This window comes from Amphiura filiformis, chromosome 9 (genome assembly GCF_039555335.1).
Source record: "Amphiura filiformis chromosome 9, Afil_fr2py, whole genome shotgun sequence".
Lineage (NCBI taxonomy): Eukaryota > Metazoa > Echinodermata > Ophiuroidea > Amphilepidida > Amphiuridae > Amphiura > Amphiura filiformis.
The window spans coordinates 40,125,238-40,140,672 of record NC_092636.1 but is presented as its reverse complement, the minus strand read 5'-3'; the positions used below and the strand labels follow the sequence as shown (position 1 = coordinate 40,140,672).

At 37.1% G+C, this 15,435-nt stretch overlaps 1 protein-coding gene across 2 annotated transcripts in view; it reads left to right on the top strand.

Annotated features, from left to right (window-relative positions):
* The window catches only part of LOC140160991 (phosphatidylinositol-3,5-bisphosphate 3-phosphatase MTMR2-like), a 40,648-nt gene extending 25,881 nt beyond the window's left edge, over nucleotides 1-14,767 (top strand). For both annotated transcript variants that reach the window (XM_072184351.1, XM_072184352.1), the window contains exons 5-16: nucleotides 545-646; nucleotides 1,278-1,361; nucleotides 3,873-3,947; nucleotides 4,796-4,870; nucleotides 7,905-8,093; nucleotides 8,586-8,677; nucleotides 9,497-9,590; nucleotides 10,447-10,653; nucleotides 11,519-11,611; nucleotides 12,750-12,863; nucleotides 13,711-13,890; nucleotides 14,578-14,767. In XM_072184351.1, coding sequence (XP_072040452.1) covers nucleotides 545-646; nucleotides 1,278-1,361; nucleotides 3,873-3,947; nucleotides 4,796-4,870; nucleotides 7,905-8,093; nucleotides 8,586-8,677; nucleotides 9,497-9,590; nucleotides 10,447-10,653; nucleotides 11,519-11,611; nucleotides 12,750-12,863; nucleotides 13,711-13,890; nucleotides 14,578-14,745 — 1,473 coding nt within the window. In that variant the 3' untranslated portion in view covers nucleotides 14,746-14,767. The remainder of the gene's footprint in view (nucleotides 1-544; nucleotides 647-1,277; nucleotides 1,362-3,872; nucleotides 3,948-4,795; nucleotides 4,871-7,904; nucleotides 8,094-8,585; nucleotides 8,678-9,496; nucleotides 9,591-10,446; nucleotides 10,654-11,518; nucleotides 11,612-12,749; nucleotides 12,864-13,710; nucleotides 13,891-14,577) is intronic.
* Nucleotides 14,768-15,435: the final 668 nt, after the last annotated feature.

Here is a 15,435-nt window from a genome sequence, read left to right as displayed (position 1 = left end):
CTCTGAGAAAGATTCAACTTGAATCGTCTACAGAGGGAGGATGAGTTTCAAATAGAGCAGGATAATGTGCTAATTCCATTTGAAATTCATACTCCCTCTGTTGAAGATATTTCCAAAATCTTCGGGGGGGGGGGGGGGGGGACTTTAAATGGATTATCCCAAGGTGGGATATTGTTAATTGGACCAGTATGTAAAACAAAATAGGCTATAGAAAAAATATTAAATTTGTGTACATCGTGGAACATTCAACTGCGCTTGTTACTCTGCGACTAATCATGCTAACTACACGCGCGTACAACGCTACTCTACGCGTCCATATTAGCGAGGCTATCTGCGTACAACTGCTTACTACGCACAGCCACGCAAAGAGTATGTTCCACGATGTACACGAATTTGATAATTTTTCTATAGTACTAATAACTTTGTAAATTGATATTTTCATCAACAATATTTAAAATTTATTTTTAAAAGTCTTGGGGGACAACTTAGAACTTGTGAACCCTTTACTTAGTGAACTTTTACGAACAACTTTTATCTTTTTTAGGACATGCGCAATTTGCGCTTTGCACACAAGCAGGAAAATCATTCAAGAAGGCTAGTGTATGAGAAATTACAGCAGTATGCTTTTCCATGCTCCAATAAAATGGTAAGTTGTGGTGATAGGTAACATTGACTTTTTAAATATAAAAAGTCATTTTTCCAACAAATTTGATATCTCATTTTCCTGAATATATTATACAAACATATGTGCATGTTCTTTGCATTATATGTACCTAATTTGTAGGACAGTTATGCTGATAGATGTCACTGCTTGCAAGTGATGTTGCTTTTCTGCTATGACAAGACAAGACATGTCCAATGTATAGAAATGGAATAGTTAAAGTGCAAGAGCAGTGTTAGAAGACAGTGGAGTTTATTCTGTGCCACTGCATATTTATCATATTTAGTATATACGGTACTATAAGCTAAATGAAACAAGGACAGGAAAAATACATCTATATGCTGCAAAATTTAGTAAAAAGGTAAATGTTGGACTTTTTAACGTTGGATTGTCACCCCCATTTTACAACAAATTTCATATTTTCTGAGAAAATCCCTTTCTTTCTTGAAGTGGTAAAATGTAGTACATCGACAGAAAGAGAATGGACTATTTCAATTCCTCTAAATGTGTGTGAAAAAAGCAGAAATTCAAAATGAGTAAAGGGACTTAAAATTTCTTTGTCTAACTAGCAAGATACCAGTTTGACATTTGAAAACCCACTTTGCTATGATTTCAGCCATTGTTTGCATTTGAATACAAAGAATACTACAGTGAAGATGGCTGGGCAGTATATGATTCAATAGGTGAACTAAGGAGACAGGTAAGCAGTATTAAGATTTCTTACATTTTATAAACTTAAAAATTAAAAATTAAAATGTATGAAAAGTTAGGATCAAAATGCAATAAATCCAAAGGCTACATTGTGTATACTTAGAGAATAAAAGTATTATTTTGAGACCCTGCCGTGTATCTATTGCCTGATATAACATGGTAGGTAGCATTATTTTAGGTGGAACAATGTACAAGGTGGGACGCATTTCTTGAGCGTAATCATCATTGCGAGTTATGACACGGCTCAGATAAGAGGATAAGCCAATCAGATTTGCAAAAATATTATAACTGCTTAAGAATACATTATGAGCTATAATGAGCTAAATTTGTTATTGCATATTAGAATGGGAGGGGGTACTAATTAGGGTGTAAGGGAAAGGTAAAGGTTCATGCCTGTATTTTACAGTCTGGATTGCCCATCTCTCTTTCAAAGTGATTTTGGGCCAGACAGGAAACTACCGGAAGTCACCAGTCAATGTTTTAACCAATGGTTAAGAAAAAAATTGGGCGACTATTTAAAAATAGTCGCCCAATTTTTTTCTTAACCATTGGTTTCTATGGATCAGGAAATGTTCAAGAGGTACAGAAATTCTTCAAAAGTTGCCCAACTGGGCTACCAATGGTAGCTTTGGCAACTCTGATTGATATACAGCCATGATATATATGTATATGATGGTGCTCATAATGCTGATTTAAATTATGTTGACCTGTCTCTTCTTGCCCTGGAATTTTGTCATTGAAAAGTAATGGAATTTTAACATTGAAAGAACTGTGTGTCATATGTGAGGTTAAATGTGTTGCATTGTACTGTGCACCATATTTCTAATTCAGGATATAATGAATAAGGATAAATTGAATTTTACCAAATGACCAGATTTGAAATGTGATATTGATAACAGGAAATAGGAATATTTATAAGAGGAAATATGGTAAATCATTCTACAAGAGAATGTTACTTACTTAATTTAAACATATGTGTTTTTATACATACATATATTTTCTTTCGTAATTTCTTCCGGCCCCCTAAAACGACAAAGGGAAATGTACATATTTAATGATAATAAAATGAAATTGTTATGGTGCATTGCACAATATATTGATCTCCAGCCATGTCAGTTTTACAAAACAAATTTTCTTTTATTTATTTTTTCCCATTTTAGTGTTTAGTTATATAAATAGGTTTGTTGTTTATTCAAACCGGTCATAAAAGCTTTCCTGCTTATTTGCCTTTTCCAGGAAATTTAATTTGCGATAAAGGTGATGGGTTTTTAGTAATAGTTGCATAACACGAAATTTGTCTGTACATTATCAAGTCAGTTGAGTGCAAGAAAGTTGTAAATGCAGGTGCTTCATGTTAGATTTTGAAATTCCTTTGCAGAATAACGTCTTCATTGGGTGACCACTAAAGTTTCTCCTGGAAGCCAGGGTTGCCAAAAGATTTCAGCCCGAATCGCGGGTCAAATAATCGAAAAGTCGCCCAATTTTTTCTTTACCATTGGTTTCTATGGGACAGGAAACTATCGGAAGTCGCGGGAGCAAATGTTGAAAAGTCGCCTAAATTTTTTCTTAACCGTTGGTTTCTATGGGACAGGAAATTGTCAAAAGTCGCGGGGAAAATCTTCAAAAGTCGCCCAATTGGGCTACCAAATCGCGGGTTTGGCAACCCTGCTGGAAGCATCTCAAGTCTCACTACCCTCAGAATTTATATGACAAAAGGCAGCTATTGCACTTACGCCTTTCATGCATTCACCTGACGAAGTGTTCTCGCTAGAAACAAATTGAAGTATCTAAATGCTAACAAGATACTATATTGCATAAATATTGCATAAAGGCCAAGTAAAAAAAAACCATGTAGGCTATATCGTCCGGACTTGTTCAAAAATTACTATTTGTTATTATGTGAGGGAGGCTCTTATTATTTGTTATTATGTTATTTTTTACCATTCATTTCTGTGTAAAATTACATTTGCAAGTATTTGTCAAAACATAAAAACGGTGAGGCCCCTAATATTTTTGTTATTTCTCCAAAGTCCTACCCCTACCTTGAAGAGAGTGTTTACAATGTGTTTATTATAACCAAGAACTTCCTAATATGTCTTTTCATTGCAACAATTTTAGAAACAAAGTAAGGGAGCAAAGAAGAAAAATAACAAAAATATTTGAAAATCTCCAAAAATCGGTGAGCGCGGGGACGATATGCATGTTATTTATTTTACTTGGCCTCAAGTCTACAACAGATTCAGCAGCTGTGAAATTTGAATGTAAGCAGTGTTCATTGTAATTATATTTTTCTTGAATTTAGCAATTCTTGGTGCATAAAGGTATCATCCATTCGTACATTACTTCGTAAGGGAAAATGTCCAGTTTGACTATCACAATTTGCTGTACACATACATGTAATGGACTAATGTCCAACCTACCATTGCCATTTGGTACAAATGTTCCTCAGTCACATGACAGTAATATAAATTTACTAATTAACTTTATTGATTTTTTTCAGGGCTTACCTACAGAGAGTTGGAGATTTACCAAGATCAATGAAAACTACACATTTTGTGACACATATCCTGCTATAGTGAGTTTCCATTTGGTTATATATTAAATTCCACATTATTCAATTGTGACGCAACTTTTCATCAAAATGTCGTTAAACATTTGAATACCTGGGTGGAAGAAGGGCTCAACGCCATCAAATCTGTTTTGGAGATATTAAAGAAAAAACTTGATATTTGGAAAAGTTTTAGAGACATGTTTTCATTTTCAGGGGACCTTTAATACATAAACATACTTTATTACATACATGTGAAATGATGTATGATGTTTCCATGGCAACAGTACAGGTCTTAATGTGAGCTAGAGTTGGACCCTTCTTCCACTGATATACTACAAGTGCTGGTTCCTTTAATTGCAGATGTGTTATAAATAGCTACAGAAATGTGTTAATTATCTGTTAATTGCGCACGTAGAAGCATGTAATATGTTAACAAGAAAGTTTATTGCAGTGAAAAGCAGATTTCATGCATAAACAAAACTGCACTTTATCCTAATATTTGTGGCCCAACTCCATGGAGTTGTGCCTTTTTCATAAAAATCATGATTAAATGTACTTGCAAGACTATTTAGAGAGTGAATTTGGGCCCTTCTTTCACACACAATGAAGAACAATCTGCTGGCAATAAAATGCTGGGTCTAGCTCATTTTTGTAAAAAAATGGAGTTGGGCCCTTCTTCCACTTAGGTATTCATTTGTCAAATCGTGTACTGACAATGGGTAACTAATTTTACCAGTTAACAACTTGGCAACAGTATTCTTGGAACTGGAGAACTTTTGCTTATAGTACAAGCAGCTTGAGTGAGGCGTGGTGACATTATAACTTATTTCCCTTATTTACTATCAATTTACATCCACACCTTTAATCATTAGATTGCTGTGCCAGCTGGTGCAGATGAGGAACTTCTCAGACAAGTGGCTGCTTTCAGAAGTAGGAACAGGTTACCGGTAAGTTTAATGGGTAAAATATGGTTACTGCCAACATAAATGTCATCATTAGCACATGAAAAGAAGTGTACCAAATGAGAAACTTGGCTATATCAAATAATTGTAACCCATCTGTTTTGATTTTTCTTGCAAAACCTGTGTTTTTGATCCAAATGTAACATTTCATCGTCTAGAAATGACCAGAATTTATAGTTTTTATAATCTACAAATTAGATGCATCTTATGTTGCCTTTTGATGTGATAATCCATAATCACTGAAACTGATGGGTTACAAACATTTGATACTGCATGTACCAGTAAGTTGATGTTGAATTGCTTTGACATTATTATATCTCAAACATGACAATCTCTAGGACACAGTTCCTTAACCCCAATATACTTCTACACCCAAAGATTGACCTTTTAAGGTAACTTAAAAGATACGTTGGGTACAAAAACTCATGTTCTACAATTTGAGGTCAATATGTCAGCCTTGCTTGTTTAATGTGGGTCATTGAGATATGCCATTGGGTATGAGATCATTATGGCTAGGCTTGTGTGATAAGGCCTGAAAAAAAATTGTTTGATTGAGGTAACCCGACCAACCCTAACAGCTGAGACGAATATACATATTTAGGTATATTCGTCTCGCTAAAAGTAGGCCCAACCTTAATTTGTTTGTTTTTTTTTTTTTGCAAAAAAGAAATTAAAAAAAAAAAAAATTTGATTTAATTTTATTTAAAAAAAAGAAGAAACAGTTCCAAGGTCTTTATCAAATGCAATTTACAGCTTTAAAAAATTTTTTAAATCCCTACCTACCTACCCTTATTTTTTTTATGCCAATCAAACAATTTTTTAGGCCTAACCCGCGTATCATCAGTAGCACTCCTTTCCTTCAAAACTTAATATGAGGGACTCTTTCAGCATGTGACTACTTACAAACTTAATAAGAACAGATTAAACTAGGAAGATGAACAGATGATACTTAACTGTTGCAAAAGTACTTGTGGACTCAGGCACCGTAATTAGCTTGTAAAAACAAGAGTGTGTACTAGGTGAGGAAGTAGCAGCTTTCAGGTATAGGAACAGATGGCGGGAACTTGAACAGATAAACTGACATTAGGAAATATACAGTAATCCCTGAGTCATACATCATCTTTAACTGTACACCATCACATGTGTAGAGTAGACCAGATATACAAAATGAGGACCTTTTGAAATAAATGGCTGCTGTCAGAAATAGGTTAACATGTATTAGTTGCTATCTTATAATTTCAGCAAATAGGCATTACTTATAGGTTTATAAATGCATTATATCTCTTGTTAGTAGTGAAATTGTACAAAATAATGCGTGCGTAGAGATGTTGATGCGTCTAATGCACGAGCCCAAAGATAGAAGTGCATTAGATGGATCAACATCTCAGTACAATTCTGAATTTCTAGACGATGCATGTCGGAAAGCACTGCGTGAAGTACACACACATACAATTAATGTACTCATATGCATCTTTCTAACATTTGCTCTGATTGGTTCTCACTATTTAAGAGTGTATGAAGCATCATTGGTATGTGAAAAGAGAAACCGATACCACGTCTGACTTTCCTTAATTTGAAATACTACTTTGCTTGTGCTTTAAAACACAAAAAATACATAATTTAAGAAAGCTACATAACTGCCTAAATTTATTTCATCATGATTATAGCTAAAATAATAATTTCTTGATCATGAGAGTATGAATGTACTGCGTGCACTGCGTAATGTCGCAAGTTTAGTGGAATGACACAATAGCGTGATCGATTGTGCACGCACAGAAAATGCAGCACTACCCAAAGTGTGTGTGGTCGGCGTTGTACGCCAACGCAATTGTCGTTGCGTGCCTATTGAGCTCTCATGATCGAGAAACTATTATTTTAGCTATAGGTAAGGTAAAGGTTCATGCTTGTGTTTACAGGATGGAGTGCACATCTTGCTTTGTAATAGATTTGGGCCAGACTCCTCTGTGTATAATATTGCTGTGAAGAGTTTGCTACTCCTCTAACACAACAAGTATGTTACTTTTCCCAGTATAAGCCAGTACCCATTTACACTTGGGTGAAGTGAAGCAGACATGATTAAGTGTCTTGCCCACATACACACACATTAGCTGTGATGTGACTCCAACCCGCAACCTTATGATCATGGGTGCAATCATTTTGAACAACCAAACCATGTGGTTCAAATAGTTAGGGTGTGTACATCACATCAACCACATTTTCCACCTTCATTTGACCCTTGCATAACTGATAACTCCAACCATTCATTACTTGGCATGAAAAGTAAGTTGTGTTTAAACAGATGAAATGGGTCATCAATTAAAGGCCCTTTCAGTGATTTCACAGGAACATTAAAAAAATGGAAATTTGTCAGAGTTGCTTAGAAATAAAGAATAAGTCTACAGAATTTCATTAAACCACTTTTCCCTGAATACATCGACAAATTAGTCAAAAACAGAAGTTTTAGAAAGGTTTTCTACTTCAACTCAGATCGACTCGAGAAAATCGAGATTTTCGTACAGTGCGCCACCAATCGACTGGAAAAACTTCCTAGTCCAGTGTTTCTAACACGGGGAAGTAGAGTCTAAATTGATTTAAAACAGACGCTTAATTTTTGTAGTAGAAAACAAAATAAGCAATTAAACATGTTAAAGGTCACCGAGGCAAACTAACGGTCAATTCAAATATGAAAAACAGTTAAAATTGTGTATTTTGTTTAAAATAGTAGCTACTGATGTAATAAGTAGTAGAAACAATACATACGCGTGTTGGTGCGATGGAGAGTGAGCTTCTTTCGATCTCGAGTCGGACTTTTGTACTGTCAGTATCAAAAGTCTAGAATCATGCAAATGCTTTATTTTGTCTAAAATACACGGCTTTCGACCGAACCACTAGCAGGCTATGTTAGCACATCTATGCCAATTACAAAGGTACCAAAATCTGAATTTTGATGATTTTTACGATCGTCCGGATGAGCAAATCACTGAATGGGCCTTTAATATCTGTTGTGTTTTATTACTAGGTGTTGTCATGGATACATCCTCAGAGCCAGGCAACTATCACAAGATGCAGTCAGCCTCTTGTTGGTGTCGGTGGCAAACGTAGCAAAGAAGATGAGAAGTACATACAGATGATCCTTGATGCCAATGCACAGTCCCACAAGCTAGTCATCATGGATGCTAGACCTAGTGTCAATGCAGTAGCTAATAAGGTAAGAATGAACAAACATAGAAACAAGCAAAAGCAAGAGACATGTACATAAATAGCAACCTGTTGACACATCTTTACCTGTAACTCCAGAAATAACTGATGCTATCCCCCAAATATTGTTTTTCATGTATCTATGGGTGTGTTTGGAGTAGTTAAAGCCAATTATGTGTACAGTTGCAAACCTAATTATGTGTACAAGTGCAAACCTGTGTGACACTCATGCTTTCAGGTGCAAGTTTGATTTTGGGTCTTTGCCGAACAATTCTGGAGGAACACTTATCTGTTCCCTATTAGGACAATCTAAAATGGCAGATTTTCCAATTAGTTTTCCTATGTAACCCAACACCCCACATAGTACTAAGGCTTGAATAAGTACATCCTCTAAGTAACAGTGATTGTAGATGTGCGCACAAACAGAAACACACAACACAAACACATAGGTCACACAAAAACACCTGTTTTTTAACCATCGGTTTATGTAATCTTACTATAGGCCAAGGGTGGTGGCTATGAACATGAGGATAACTATCAGAATGCTGAGGTCATATTCCTGGATATACACAATATTCATGTCATGAGAGAAAGGTAAGTAAAGAGAGCCCGAAATATATCAACATTTGAAATAAGCTAAAATCTTCAAGTGCCAGTCGGGCTTGGGAGTGATATCTGGGGCCTTATTAATTTAAACAGGCCTACTATTGTTTTACTGGTCCACATTTGTGACACTTTGTGAGACTTGCAGATCAAGAATAGATATTTTCATGGATTGATGTTGAAGTCAGCATTCAGTCCATCTTGCTGACTTTGGTGATAACATTTCACAGGTCGTGCTGGCACGCAGTGTAGCATATTGGCAGGCTGGCAATGATTTAATAAGTTTTGGTCATAGGGAGGGCCTGCCTTTTATTTTTAAACACTGATTATTATTATTATCATATCAGATTAAACAATGGTTTTGTTTAGATTAAACAATGGTATTGTTTAGCAAGTTATTATTTGCATATTGAAGTAGAAGGCTAAGCCCAGAAATAAATGAAAGAAAACATTTTCAACAATATTTCGATTGTTTGTCCACATGCCTTTTCTTAAGTTCATGCAACGGAAAACTAATTCTTAAGCCCAGATATGATGTACATGTGTAAGCACTGTTAAAGCCATATTATTGTTGTACTTAAGTTGATAAAAGTCAGTATATTTCTAAGCCATGTTAAAATGTATGTTTTGGAAATGTGTTTCTTAGGGTCCTGTTTCAGTATGATTTAAAGGTGTCCTTTTGCCTCGTAAATTCAGCCTTCCCTTATTAGTACAAATCGAGCAATCATTGTATGATTGTGCTTTGCATATTTTCTATCTAAATAGCTAAAGCACATGGTCAATATGTTCTTTATTCACTCTTTTCCGTAGCTTACGTAAACTGAAAGACATCTGCTATCCAAGCATAGACGACAATCATTGGTTATCTAATTTAGAAGCAACACATTGGCTTGAACATGTTAAGGTGAGTCACACTGTTTCAACATTCATTCAAGACCAGAATGTTAATCATTTTGTACATACTGGTTAGTCAGTGACACTTTTTTCTTTCTTGGAGAGGGTACCATTTTAACTCCATGAGGATGGCGGTGATGTATATTCCATATATGTTTGAAACAAATCTTGCTGTTCTCTTTTGAACATGTTCTAGTTAGAAACATTTTCTCAAGACTCTCTTGATGGCTCAGTGGCAAGAAGACATATTTCAATAAGCAGCCATATGAATGGATGCATCTAGATAGCCCAAAGCTTAGCAGCACAAAGATGTATGTCTACTAGCTGCCATGTGAATGATTGCATCTAGATAGCCCAGGGCTCAGCAGCACAAAGACCAATGTCCATTAGCTGGTACATGAATGATTGCATCTAGATAGCCCAGGGCTCAGCAGCATCAAGACCAACATCCATTAGCTGCCATATGAATGATTGCATCCTATAGACCACTTGACATGTGACGTCATTGCCCGGCAGTATGCGCACGCATTATGGCACTTTCCATTGTTCTTTGCCCTGCAGTGTGCGTGCGCATCGTAGTTTGCTCAGGGCATGTGTATTTTTAATTTCCCACCACATTTCATATAGTACAAGAAAGCCATTGAACAGTGAAGCGGTTCGTTCGAGCATATCGAAAGACCAATCCCTCGCCTTTGTTGACAAACATTGATGTCAAGTGGTCTATATAGCCAAGGGCCTATGTCCATTAGCTGCAGTATGTGTGTATAGGACACACCGGCACAAAGGAGTCATTAGAAAATTATGTGTTTGTGCTGATATCAACGCTCACATTATTGCTTTACTCTTGCTTTACCTGTTTCTCCCAGACGGTGCTAGCAGGTGCTGTACGAATAGCAGATCGCATTGAGGGTCAGAAGACATCAGTAGTTATCCATTGCAGTGATGGATGGGATAGAACAGCTCAATTATCAGGACTTGCCATGCTTATGCTGGACCCATACTACAGGACTATCAAAGGATTTGAAGTGCTCATAGAAAAAGAGTGGATCTGTTCAGGCCATAAATTCTCACAGGTGAGGTACTGATATGTAAGATGAGGAGTTGCTGACCTTAATGCTTTCTGATATCTTGTAACATATATTTTCTTACAGTTTAGAAGGATAATATTAGTGCTTATAATACAATAGTTTATCCCACCCTAATGCGTTGCAATTAAAACTTAAGACAAACAAAATTAATCAGTCCATCCGTAATCTTCTGAAAAAAAAACGCTGAGAATGCGCTTACACACCGGAATCAAACTCAAGACCTTCTGTGTTCTAGGCAAACGCCGAATCCAAACAATTGGCGCTCTGATAAATAGGGCTAAAAACATACCTATTGTAGGGTAGGACAGTTAGGGAATGCAGCACATGCACAACATATAACATTCAACTGTGTGACAATACGCAGAATCGAGGTACAGCACGTATATAGGAAGAAGAAGGGAAAGGCAACTGTTTTAGCTAGGTCACAGTATTATAGTTTTCTATCGATTCACAATCAAAAATTTTAAAACAGATCTGTCTGAAGTAGATTTGTGATGTGATCAAGATAAATGAGTCGTTTGTCTCTAATAATTGATTCTGAGATGTAGCCAATAACAATACTCAACTGCCATTTGTATTTTATTGTTCATAGCAACTCTAATTACCACGATATCTCTGGAACTGTAAGTTCGATTGTGACAAGAGTTTTCAGCGAAATAAAGCTCTGAAAATGGCACATAAAATGTTATTAAAAACTGAATTTAATTTTGCTTGACCAATGCCTCATTTGCTTAATCACATCACATTGGCTGCTTGATTATTAAATTGATTGATTGATCCATTTACTGTTGATTTTTGGAATGATCGATTGGTGGGTCGATTGATTGATTGATTTTTTTTTTTCTCTCAGAGGCATGGACATGGTGACAAGAATCATGCTGATGCAGACAGATCCCCCATCTTCTTACAATACATGGATTGTGTATGGCAGATTACAAGACAGGTTAGTATTGCATGTTCCATTCAGTGCAGATCTATTCAGAGCACTCTACCAGTACCACCTTCTTAAACCTTAAAGCCATGGACTAATGAGATACAGATGAACTCAAACAGTCAAAGTCTCCGCATCACCGGTTAATGAGGGCCGATCGTTCCATAAAGTGTGACAGGCGCAACTGCTACTTACCTACCGCATATTTTTACGGTCTACACTCAACGCTAGTATCGCGTATATGCGAAGGCACACAATGCTGGTGTGATTGTTAGACACAAACGATCGGCCCTCATGAATATGCGAGAATTCTCAGCATACAGAGCATTAGGACTTTGTTGAAAAATAATATGTACAGGCGATGCATAAAGCCCTTTCTGCTTTTTGGCAAAGGGAAAGGAAACAAGGAAGGAGAAAGAAAGAATGTGAAGAGAAAAGTTGTTTGATTTAGTCTGGTTTTGAACCACTGTAAGTAAGAAAAGTATGGACATACTTTTATGCCATCTTCATTTTGATTTCTGATCATGCCTTTATCAGATTCTTTCATGATTGCCATTTGTCTGCTTCAATAGCACGTAAATGTTTGGTCCAAAATGAAAAAAAATCAGTCTGCCAGTAATGACGAAAGAGTTCTTTTTTATTGGTTAGCGCTTTTTCCATGACGTCATCCAGCACATGCTACTCGCCTACCTAATTATTCAGCCAGGAGTTCAACCCACTGCTAATCAAGTTCCCGGATGCATCGCTTCTGATTAGGTTTCTTCTAGACTTTGCATTGTTGCCCGCTCAGCTAATCAGAAACAGCATATACGTGGTCATTTGCAGACTGTTTGTGTGGAGGGAGCGTAACTAAACTGGCTGCAGAGGAGACTGTGTCTGGTTTAGCAAATCACTGTATTTTTTCTTTTTTTCATCTACAGGGTTGTCGGAGACTCACTTTAAAATGATTTAGTTCACTATTGGGGAATCTGCCAGGAGTCCCATTGACTATATTTTTGCCTTTTTTCTGCTTTTGTATGTTTACTTGCCTGGATTATCAATAAATCAAATCAAATTAATCGATCAAATAGGCCTTTAAGTATCACATGTTAAGAATACACAAGATATAAATCCAATACTTACATTATTCCATCTGCTGTTTTTCTTTCAGTTTCCCAACGCATTTGAATTCAATGAGAATTTCCTGATTACAATACTAGACCACCTGTATAGCTGTTTGTTTGGGACATTTCTGTTCAACTGTGAGAGAGAAAGAGTCAAGGACGTAAGTTCTGTTGTTGTGGTGTGTACCAAAAAGAGGTTATATCAAATATCCCAGGGGTCCATTTCACTTAACTTAATGAAACTTTTAAAGTCCCAAAATCAATCTTAACTTACAACGTCTCGTAAGTTCCATTTCAGTAAACTTGGCTTACGAACGACACCCTTCGTAAGTAATAGAGATTTACTACAGGGACCTTTCATAAAGTTACGTCTTGTAAAAGGGTATTCGCTTATGAACGATTACTTGAGTTACAAAGTGTTCAAAGTTTAGTGAAATGGACCCTAGATTATGTTACCGTGCATGATTCTAATCTGCCACTGCAAAATCCAAGATGGCATTAAAAATAAAATAAAAAATAAATGTAGAAATTTATATAGCGCTTTATGCCGTAAACAGCCTCAAAGCGCTTTACATTTATTCCGCCGTTATTAGAATATGTCGGAACCACGTTTGCTGCCTACAAATGGCGCAGGGTTCATCAGTACAACGACTGTGACTACCCCTAACAGCTTCCCATTGCACCTGGGTGGGGTGAGGCAAGCGTGACAAAGCGCCTTGCCCAAGGGCGCAACACGGTGGTGGGACGGGGAATCGAACCCACGCACGTCAAGCAAGCTCTCAGATTATGAGTCCAAGGCCGTAACCACTGAGCCACCGTGCCCTCATTAACTCTCAACTTGAGATGTGACACAGTATAATATGACATTCTTTCTTTTTTAGGCTGGGAAAAATTATTCTGATACATTCTCCAATATTATTATTATTAATAATTTGTAATAAGTACTTTAGTTAATGAAGCATAATATAGTTTATTTGAGAGTATTGTTTTCTTTTTTTCTTGGTGCAGCAAGTGAAAACCAAAACGCAGTCATTATGGTCGTACATTAATAGCAACAGAGAGGAGTTTGAAAACCCATTATATGCTTCCTATGGACACCAGCATGTTCTATTTCCTGTAGCCAGTATGCGTAGGATAGAATTATGGACCACGTATTACATCCGATGGAATCCTCGCATGAAACCACAGGTGAGTGCTTAGCTTTATACATGATGGACATTAAATGATTTGAAGTGACCTCCACTTGAGATGAGTCTGGTATTTATTCCTAGCTATTTTGTAAAACGATACACATGTAGCAGCCGACAGGTGCATCCTTTTGATATGGCTGTACACATGTGAACCTCTCCAACAAAACCTGGGAAAAGTTGCCAGGCATGTTTTTGAGTTATAGGCTTCTAAAGATGACATTCCCGTAAAAAATTATTAGCAAAATAATAGATCCAGTTGATACGAAATGATTGGTTGATGCAGTCATGTGTCAAGCGATATTGCTCGAAAATTGAGATTTCTTCAACTTGCCCAAGCGACATCGTTTTTTCCTCTGCGATTTGTATCGATTGATCGGCTTGATGCTCTGAAAACGGAAGTAAACACTGAGCATGCGTGCAAAAAGGGATAGTGTATATTCAGCTTTAGGCTGCCATGCTCTCTATATGGCAGTGCAGTACATGATTATTATGATAGGGTACCTAATAATTATGAAAATGTATGTACATGTAGTTTTAGGGATTATCTTTGGTATAGCTTGAAGCTGAAGCCAAGGCATGGTTCATCCTAAGAATGTTTAGTATGTGATTTAAAGGGGTTTGATTATGGATACAATGCACACAGGTCTTTTCTCATTTTTGCTTTCATATTATTTTTTTGTTCCAGGAACCAATTCACCAGAGAAATATGGAATTGATAGAACTAAGACAAGAATTGGCCAAACAGGTGGAGGAATTGCAGAGAGAAATAGAAGCAAGGGATCTAGGAGTAGGAGCGGCAATGCCATCTGGTTCACAGTCACCACCAAGAGTTGCTAGCCCCATCAATGCATAGTTAGCCCTCCTTCAGTCATAGACTAATTCCAATCAGCCGTCTACACTTCGCATGTACTGTGTATGCTTCGTAGTGACGACTGATTATCTTACAGGCCATATCATGACGGACTTCTGAAAAATATTCAATGCGACTTTGGTTGTGCGCCGAAGCGCGACTGACTAGCGGCGCCCGTGTACCAGCGTCGCTGTACCGTGCCGTGCCGCTGTGACAAGATCGCTCGGAACTTCTAAAAACAACAAACTCGGTCAAAAGGTCAATTTGGACACAACTGCGCATGCTCTATGCCACAGGAATCCTGTTGCAAAATCCGTCACTTTTTTTCCACGTAGTTTTCTCAGTCGTCAATCCAGACGGTTGACGACTGAGGGCAGCAGTCTACTTCAGTCAAACAGTTATTTATGGTGCAAGAATTAAGAGAATGATATCAAGAGGAGAAATTAGGGAGAAGCCAGCCCTATCATTGCATTAGTACCACTATCATAAATTGGCTATTCCAGTTGAAATCCATACACCCCTGTAGACGTTTTGACCTTAAAGCTTCCACACAGGGAGTGTAAATTTCAAATGGGGTTACCTGAATGGGTGACTCCATTTGAAATCTACACCCCTTGTGTGAGAGATTAAGGTCATGTCTTTCATAGGGGGTGTAATGGATTTCAAATGGAATGACCCAATGCAGTTTTGAAA